Genomic DNA, 9,986 nt, shown 5'->3' with positions numbered 1-9,986 from the left:
TAATTTTGCCTTGAAAAAAATTAATTTTCTAATTTTTCTTCTGCTTTTGGAAGAAGCTAAAATTTATAGCTTCTTTCTAAAAGCAGAAAAACTGTTTTTGCTTCTACTCAAAAGTACTTATTCGTCTTGGCTAAATACCTTAAATTTTTAAAAAAGTACTTTTCTAAACAAAAAAAAAAATTAAAAAAATTCAGCCTCTCCGAAACTTGGCCAAATAGACTCCAAAGCCTAAAACTTCATTAATTTACCAGCATTATTGGCTACATTGCTGACGGCCCATAATTAAAAGCGGGGCTAGGCAGAGATCGATTTAGGTTTCTAAATCATTGAGTGCAGAATACTATTACGTCCATAACTATGCGCAAACTTGGTACAAAAAAGTATATGTATCTAAAAATAGCCCAACTACTCAATCGATAGTAAATTGGTAATGGCCCATGCACACCCATAATCTGAAAAATACATTGTCCTGGGTCAACCCTCTAATTAAAGAAACGAAGGATAACAATTTATAACTAAAGGTAGTCCAATTAAGCGAGTTAAGTTAATTAAACTTGGGCAGGTTAAAAGGATAATAATAATTTATAATAATTTACCATCCAACTCGTCCAAAACTTGCTTTAATCAAAATGAGTTTGGTCAAAATGGATCATGAATAGTGAATGCACCATTAAACCAGTTTATTTTGTGGTCTATCAGGCAACTAAGAGAGGTTTAAAGAATGTTTTGTCGTGATGGTGACTAGTGAGGCTTTGTTGATGCATGCTACTAATGTCAACTGGAATTTTAGCAGTTACCTTCGTCAACAAGCACCAGTGGTCTAGTGGTAGAACAGTACCCTGCCACAGTGTCCTGGGTTTGGTTTCCCGCTGGTGCATGCATTATTTGGTTTTTAGATTATTACACCAAAGACGTAACTTCAAATCTAGGCTCAGAGGTTACTACTATCAACAGAATTATTTTCATAGAAAAGTCATAACTACGACAACCGCTACATGGACATCAAGAAGTGTTAAAATCACTCAAAAAAACATCAAATTATATGACAAACTCAGTTTTCAGAGTTAGTTGATCATACTAGAATTTATCTACGCCGATTCCATCTCTGAAGACCTCATATGCAGCTCTATTACGCGTTCGCCTCAGCCCAGCAGTGAAATGAAGCTCTGTTTTTTCACATAAAACAACACTAACTGTTACCCAAAGGAACATCACTTTTGTTTTCATTCCCTCTATGTCAGCAAACTTTCCCTTCTCCAAATGTCCAGTAACAGTCGTGTTAAACCGTACTACAGATGAATCTTTGTAACCAACTTCACATATCTCGGGTATATGGACAGTAAGCTTCTTCGTCTCTTCATTAAACTCGTAGTTGGTTGCGTCACGAGGGAAAATACCTACTGGAATGTCATACTCCTTTAGCAGCTCGGGCAATGGCTTTTGCACTTTTCCTGGAAAACCCAACATTAAGTAGGCACAATATATATATCTACTAACGTGGAGACAGGATTTTAAGGGGATTAAGGAAATGCTAAAGGGTTGTGACTGAGAGTTGACCAGCATTAAGCATTTATAGAACCCTTTGTACGAGTATTAAATTTCAACTTCTTATCTTGAGCGGCTATCCTAATTGTTTTTAATATAAGGAATTTGTTTTACCCTCGGGACAAGATTCAATCATACATGAGGAATGGAAGTGATTGACACAGGAGCTCCTATAAATGTTCCTATGGGGGGAGCGGTTCTGCGACGAATTTTTAACGTGCTCGGAGGGCCTATTGATAATTTAGGGCCTGTAAATGCTAGTACAATGTCTCCTAGTCATAGATCTGCGCCCGTATTTTTTGACCAATCCACTATTGTAATTTTTTGGCGAAAGAGATTCAATTAAACCTCATTGAGCCAATGTAGCTCCATCATTGTCTACTAATCAGCACTCTCGGAATCTCTGCTGTGAATTAAAAACTCGAGGGAAAAAAGCCCAAGGGTATGACTCTCGAGCACCTTTAATTGTTGGGATATAGAATGTAAGAGAAATTCATATGTGAAACTTTTGATAAAAGCAAAAAGGGAGGAGCCAATTTGAGTCATGCAGGCAAACGACTAACCTTTAATCTTGTTCACCAGCTTTTTGGTTCCTCCTGCAATACTGTTTTGCAAGTTCTAATTTGAGGGAAAAGGTCAGTATGAAGAAGAAAATACAAATAAATATAGAAGAATTTCATGTAGCCCCAAATTTACATTAACATTATGATTTGATAAAAATATCTAAATTTGGAAGAATTCTCCAAAATAAGATCACAAGAAAGAACAGTCTAATATTAATGAACCAGATCACAAACAACTCCTAGAAAACATACGCTATTAAGGATAAATATAATTCCAGATTTATAGAACCTTTTAATGATGCCACAAACATAACAAAAGAATTCCAGTATCAGATCCTCCAAAACTAAGATAATTACATTTGTTACAAACAGAAAATCCCAGGAATTAGATATGGGAATGACATGGAAAAAATGCTTACATTAAGATCATTGCTGACGGAACTGAGCTCCTTGTTGGCTTTTTGACCAAAATAATAAGAACCTGCTTTGTTAATTATCGAATCCATTATTATTTATGTCTTTACAAAATGTAAAATTTCTATAATAACAATGAAATAGGCTGTAATTATTTCTGTATTTAGAGATTCTAGAAGATTTCTTCTTCTTCTTCTCTTCTCTCTAAGGGCAATTGAGAAAGGGAAAGAGAGAGGAGGAATTTTCGGTAGTTAATAACAATACTACCAATCCTTTTCTGGCGGATTGAACCATGAGGATAAAAACTGAATACTTAAGCTTTTTCATGTTTTTAAACATTTCTTTTCTCAATTTTTGAAATATATTCTACTATTTAGAGATTATATAGAAGCATTGTAAATTAAAAGGAGTAATTGTTATAATTAAAATCGGGCAAATGACATATTTGGCCGGTTGACCAAAAATAATTATATTCATCAATCAAATATATAAAAAATATGTATATTGTTTATTAATATATAAAATTTTTATATTTTATCGGTCATATTTTTTGGATCGGCTATACTACGTAGATTTTCCATTAAAATCATCACAAACACGTCTAATAAAATTCTTATTAAAAGAGAAAAATTGTATGAAATGAAGAAAAGAAAGTTCGACTCACCTCATAATTAGCTGTTACTGTTGCTCCCTGTCCTAGATACGAACTCCTTTTTTCTTTTTTCTCTTTTTAATTTTTTGGTATAGCCATCTGGTGTATGAAATTAAAACACTAGCTCAATTATTTCAAATTCTTATCGCCTAGGCCCCATTAGAAGGGATCAACGCTCACACGAGTTTCTTCGTTCCGGCTCAAATTCAAAATTTCTGATTATGAATCAAGTGATCTCATCCATCTCACTATATTCTTATGATTTCCGGAAATTATATACAATTTTGAAATTGTAATTTGATCAATTCAAATTATACTTTTGTTTACCCGAAAAACGGATAGAGTTGAATTTATACGTGGTTCTAAGGATACGTGATATAAATTGATATAAATCAGGAAAAAAATATAAATTGATTTCGAAATTAGTTATAAAAGGAATGAATACAAACCGAATGAACTAGTTGGCCTAAGCCTTCAAGTTTTATTACCTCCAAATTGAGTGAAGAACCTTTGGTAGAAAAAACAATATGACTATATATCAAAAACCAAAAAGAATAATATTTGCTCTCTTTGCTATATCTCTCAAAAAGAATATGTGAATGAAAAAATCTCCCTTGTACAGATGATAACCACTCTTAAAATAGTGGGAGAACCCTACTTTGGATATAATTAAAAAATACATAGTGGCGATCCCATGATAGATTAATTAATTAATTTTTCCTTGATTCAAGCCGTGATTTCCGCCGAGATTCTCTCTCCAAATGCGTCTATAACGACTTTTTTGTTTCTTGGCTCGATCTCGATCTTGGCCGATCTCAATCCTGGCAGGTCTATAGGTCTCGAGCTCGATCTTGACTCGGTCTCGATCTTGGTCAATCTCGGTATTGATCGGTCTCTGGGTCTCGAGCTCGATCTTGACTCGGCCTCGATCTTGGCCGGTCTCGGTATTGATCGGTCTCTAGGTCTCGAGCTCGATATTGACTCGGTCTCGATATTGATCGGTCTCTGGGACTCGAGCGCGATAACCTAACTTCGTATCATGGCTCGATATTACAATGATGAATTTTGGACCATCATGTTCCAATCTCGATTAGTCATACGAAGAGCATACTCAGTTTTGACCGTATACAGATAGTCCCCTCGTTTCTCGAAAAGAAGATGACGAGAAACGATATGAATTTTCGAACTTCGACTTGGTGGATGATGATGTCAGCAACGAGCCTGATTGTGACGTATGCGACAAATGTCCCGTCGGTCCAGTTACCAAGGCATTAAATGCGCGTCAGTCAATGGTCGTCCACTATCAGTTTTGAACCGTCGTTGTGAAACCAATAAATAGCCCCCTTCTTTATCATTCCAAACTTTTACTTTCAAATCTTTTTCTTTCCAATCTTCATAGTTCTTTGCCTTCTCCAAAGCTCCCTATTTCCAAGTTTTCAGATTTCTTTGCATGTTCTTCCTAAAACCCCAAATACTTCTATCTACATTCTTCTTTGTTCATAAAAACTAAATGGCCAAAACAACTAAAACCGTTCTGCAGAAAGAGGTTGCTTCCTCATCTTGGTCGGCCGGCTAGAAAACAATGATGGAGCCATGCCTTAAAGAACTTGTTCCCGGGGGGTGTGTTATTGATTCCGACTTTAAGGTCGAGAAACCCTCATCGTTGCTGGTCGATGCGAGCCTGTATCGAGATATATATGCTCGATATCCAAAAACCTTCTTGATTTGGTGAAGAAAGATTGCAACTGGGAAAACAAAGAGGTTGTGATACTAGCACCGGAGAAAGCGATCACTACCCATGTGGAAGGGTACCTGAGTGTTTAAACTTATCTTTTCACGCTGGGTCCCCTCGATCCGGTCATCGTCGATTTTTGCAAGAAATACCAGGTGACCCTCGGCCAAATTCACCCTTCTTTCTAGAGGATCGTGATACTGCTCCATTTCTTTGTGAGCAAAATCGACGGGCTTCCCTTTACCGTCGACCACCTCGTAAGATTATATAGCCCTCGACTCTACCGAGGTGGGCTGATAAATCTTCAACGTCGGCCACCAAGGCATTCATCTCGAGTATAGATGAAGACAATGATCGGGGTTGGATGCGCTGGTTCATTTAGGTAAGACCTCGGACCTGATCCCGGCTTAGAGCAAGCCATTTCCTGGGAAATAGAATATGAAACGTAAGTATGATCCCATTTTAAATTTCTATTTGTTGTTTTACTTCTTCACCCTTTATTATCAGTGTTTTTCTCGATGCAGCTGTTGCTTGGATGCCGGGTGCGGTTCCCTACCTCGAAAACTAGGTCAGGATCCTGGTTTCGACGTCAACATACGCCGAGCGCGCGTGGCGCGATTTGTCAAAGGGCCGATGGGAGGCTCGTACTCGTGGTAAGCCTTCTTCTTGGCTTACCGATTTGCCTATCGTTCAAGCGTTTTTTACCAAGCATGAGTTTACTTATTTTCTCCTTTTGCAGGTCTCGGAAAGGATGCGGCTATGAGACCCCCGTCCGGTGATGAAGAAGCTTTACCGCCTATCTCGAAACCAGCATAGGTGATTAAAAGAAAAAGGGCCTCGAACTCCGAGGGTCAAAAATCCAAAAAGAGAGCGGCCCGTAAACCCAAGGGGAATACAATCCCACTAACTATGGAGTCAGTCCAAAGACTAAGGGATGAAGAAGAAGAAGAAGAAGAAGAAGAAGAAGAAGAAGGAGATTCTGGGTTGGTGGCGCGTGCACGAGCTAGCACCGATATTTAGAAAACTTCGGAACTGATGGGAGTTGATAATGCTCCGTCTATGCTCGATGAGATCGAGGAGGAGACTCCGACCTAAGTTCCCGAGCTGAAGGGAACTGAAGATGCTTCACCTCGGGGTGAAGAGACCATTGAAGAGGCGGCGGATGCCGATGCAGAAATCAGTCTTGAGGCTCGTCAAGACGGAGGCGGCGCCCCAAAAAACCTACTTGGGGCAATAGAGATCGGGGATTCCCCCTCGTTTCCGTCATTTTCCCAGTCGATGATACGTGATGCCCAGGCCGTGGAGACTTGTCACGGGGAGGGAGCCCATGGAGAGGAAGATCCTTTCCGTGGTTATTTTATTGGGGTAGAAGATGCCACCAGTTTGAGTGATTTGGAGGCTCTGAAGAAGAGCTCGGGCGAAGCGGGAGTTTCTTGTCTCTTCAACGAAGCTCAACAGGCCCTGAATCGGGTAAGTTCATTTTCTCTTTGTCAATTTTCATACTTGTATTTTTCTTTCCTTGCATAATTTCTTCTTTCTATTTTTGTAGGCCTCTGTGCTTTATCACGAGGTGTTTCTCCGATCCCGAAGGGAGCTGAGCCGGTACGAAGCTGAAATCTAAGGGCTTACTGAGGAGAGAGATGCCTTTAAGCTTCTCTGTGAGCAGAGAGAAGGATAAGCAAAAGGACTTCGGGCTGAGCTAGAAGCAGCTAGGAAAGAGCAAGCTGATTTATCTGAGCAGGTAAAAAGAATCTTTGAAGTTAATGACACTGACTCAGGCGTGATGGCTAACAGTTCGGTCCCACAGGTCCAGCAAAAGTTCAATGTGATCAGGCAACTTCGTGTTGAAGTGGACGTAGTGAAAACGGAGGCCGAGGAGTGGAAAAAAAACATGGACCGCCTTGCCTCAGAAAAGGAGGTTGCCCGAGATCAACTGGCCTCGGCTGAGACCCAACTCCGAGGCTTGAAAGAGAAGGCCTTGGTGCAAGCCAAGGAAATCGAGGAGTTAAAGTCTCGGCTGGGCTCAACAACTTCTGATCGATAGAGACTGGCCACAGAACTTGCAACTGCCAAATCGGGTCGAAACAGCCACGGCTGATGCTGATGCAATGGTGGCCGTCTACCGGTCTGATGCTGAAGCTGCTCAGGTTCAAGCAAAGGAGGTTGCCGAGGCTGCTCAGGCTCGAGCAAACTGGGTTACCGAGCATGCTAAATGCCAGTCTCGAAGGGAGACTCTCGAGGATATCCATACTCGTGGCTTCGATCTTACAACCAAGATCGAGAATGCTAAGGAGCTTGAAGCCGAAGCCAGAGTGTTGGCCTTTCCTAATGATGATGATACCGGGAGTATGAGCGGATCTAAAAGCGAAGGAGGCCTTGAGGGCGAAGATGTTCCCCCCTGAGAGGACTAACTCCTTTAGTATTTTTTGTGTTTCTTTTAAGACCATTTCCGTCTTTTGTCGAGAAACTCGATCGGGCCATGCTGCCCTTGTAAATGATTTTTGACATATATATATATATAAAAACTTTCTTCCTTTCCGCTTTACAAAATTATGAAGTTGTATTCTAAGATCCGAGGTTTAAACAATTTGATTGGAACTGAATTAGTATAGCCCTTAGACTTTATGGTCGAGTGAGTACTTGCTCGAACTAGAAGTAAGGTAACCCTTAGATTTTTCATTCGAGCGAGGATGGTCTCTCGAACTCAAGATAAAAATTAGCCCTTAGGCTTTTGTAAAAAGATTGTTTATGGCTTTGTCCCCTTTTCGGCTCGAAAGAGTTTCTTATCATTTGTATTTGCGAAACTTGTAATGCCTTGGCATGAAATAAGGAATTGTTCGAGAGTTCGAACAATTTTGTACTCATTAGAGTTTTTGAGGCTTGATATTATCGAAGCCTTTTATGATTTTGCCGGGGGTAGCCTTTTTAACCCGTTTATGAAAGATTTCGAAGACCTGTTTTGTTACGGAATTCGGACGTCTCCGATTCGTGTTAATTTGGCCATAGCCTCTTTAGTTCAGGATTTGCCTCTTGGGCTTATTCTCCCGTTTTACTTCGAGCTTGCCCGAAGTGTCAGTCCCCGAGTGGGGTGGCCTATAAAAATCCCTCTTTAGTTCGGGATTTGCCTCTTGGGCTTATTTTTTTCGTTTTACTTTGAGCTTGCCCGAAGTGTCAATCCCCGAGTGGGGTGGCCGTAGCCTATAAAATCGAGGGTTTCCTAAGAGGTTTTATGATCTTCGGAGTTTATATAATTCGATCTCGTTGATTTTTCGGACGGCAGTCCCCGATTTGTGGGGGTAATCATCCGAACTCCGGTCATTGTTGGCCCTTAGGCCCGTTTACATAATATATCGAGAATATGAAGTAGAAAAGCTTTTCTAATGTACGAGATATTGGTGAAGAAGAATACTTCTCTTTATAAATCATTATACATGCGTACATGTTTTGTGCCAGGGCTCGAGCAAACTACGCGAGCATGGTTCGGTTGACCGTTTGGCCCTTACAAATTTTTCCTATCGAGAACCTGTTGCCATGAAGTAACTTCCTCGCATCAAACTTGATATTCGAACTTGATATTCGAGGGTAATTCCCTTCAGTATTCGAGGTTGATTGTAAAGAGGCCTCGGATACTATTGAATTGTTCTAAGTTAGCACGATCAATGGTTGCCTCATTAAAAACCTCGCCCGGAAAACCCATTTGGGACAAAACTGGTCTAAGGGAAAAAGAGTGCAGCGCGTTCTTTCAGACCTAAAGGCTTCGTGTTGAAGAATCTGTCATTGCTTCTGGTCGAACACCTGCAAGGGTTAGTTTTGAAATATAAATGAAAATGGGAGGGGTCGTACCTTAGCAGTAGTATCGTTTTAGGTGCGATACGTTCTAATTGCTCGGTAGTTGTTTATCGTTTATCATGTCGAGCTTGTAGGATCCTTTTCCAATGATTTCGAGAACCTGATACGGTCCTTCCCAGTTCGGACCCAGTTTCCCTTCATTCGGATTTTGGGTGTTGAGGGTGACATTTCTTAGCACCAAGTCCCCGATGTTAAAATGTCAAAGATTGGTTCTTCGATTATAGTACCTTTCGATCCGCTATTTTTGGACGGCCAATCGGACGAGAGCGGCTTCTCATCTTTCTCCAACAATTCTAGGCTCGTATTCATGGTCTCGTTATTCGACACCTCTATTGCATATCGAAACCTGATGCTAGGTTCACCGACCTCAACCGAGATCAAAGCTTCGGCGCCATAAACCAAAGAGAACGGTGTTACTTTGGTACTGGATTTCGATGTTGTGCGGTATACCCATAGGACCTCGGGTAGTATTTCTCTCCATTTTCCTTTGGCGTCGGTCAATCTTTTCTTAAGATTTTGGATGATGATTTTGTTGGTCGACTCGGCTTGTCCGTTCCCGCTGGGATGATAAGGTATTGATAGGATCCTTTTGATCTTATGATCCTTGAGAAATTTAGTTACTTTGCTGCCGATGAATTATTTTCCATTATCACATACAATCTCGGATGGCATCCAGAATCAACATATGATGTGATCCCAAATGAAGTCTATGACTTCCTTTTCTATGAATTTCTCGAAAGCATGTGCTTCAACCCATTTAGAGAAATAATCAGTCATAAATAAAATAAACTGAGCCTTATCTGAGGCCGATGGGAGGGGGCCGGGCCAACGATGTCCATTCCCCATTTTATGAAGGGCCATGGGGATAAGACCGAGTGGAGTAGTTACCCGGGTTGATGAATCATAGGCGCATACCTTTGGTATTTGTCGCATTTTCGAACGAACTCCCTTGCATCCTTGCCCATATCAGTCCAATAATATCCTGCTCTGATTACTTTGTGGATCAGCGAATCGGCACCAAAATGATTTCCACAAGTGCCCTCGTGAATTTCCCGTAGGATGTAGTCGGTATCTCCCGGTCCCAAACATATTGCCAATGGTCCATCGAACGACCTTCTGAACAGTGTTTCGTCTTTGGACAAGGTGAACCGTGCTGCCTTTGTGCGTAGAGCTCTCGATTCCTTTGGATCTGATGGAAGCTTCCCGTTCTTTAAGTACTCTATGTATTTGT

The 9,986-nt window shown here is 40.7% G+C and overlaps 1 protein-coding gene across 1 annotated transcript; it reads right to left on the bottom strand.

Annotated features, from left to right (window-relative positions):
- Positions 1–938: 938 nt before the first annotated feature.
- On the bottom strand, positions 939–2,801 carry LOC104097423 (uncharacterized protein At5g01610-like). The gene is made up of 3 exons (XM_009603973.4): positions 2,528–2,801; positions 2,109–2,163; positions 939–1,451 (listed from the first exon to the last, which is right to left on the bottom strand). The coding sequence occupies exons 1-3, from the start codon at positions 2,612–2,614 to the stop codon at positions 1,078–1,080; spliced, it is 516 nt and encodes a 171-aa protein (XP_009602268.1). The 5' UTR covers positions 2,615–2,801; the 3' UTR covers positions 939–1,077.
- Positions 2,802–9,986: the final 7,185 nt, after the last annotated feature.

The sequence above is a fragment of the Nicotiana tomentosiformis genome, chromosome 7 (genome assembly GCF_000390325.3).
Source record: "Nicotiana tomentosiformis chromosome 7, ASM39032v3, whole genome shotgun sequence".
Taxonomy (NCBI): domain Eukaryota; kingdom Viridiplantae; phylum Streptophyta; class Magnoliopsida; order Solanales; family Solanaceae; genus Nicotiana; species Nicotiana tomentosiformis.
This window is presented reverse-complemented; position numbering and strand designations above follow the sequence as displayed.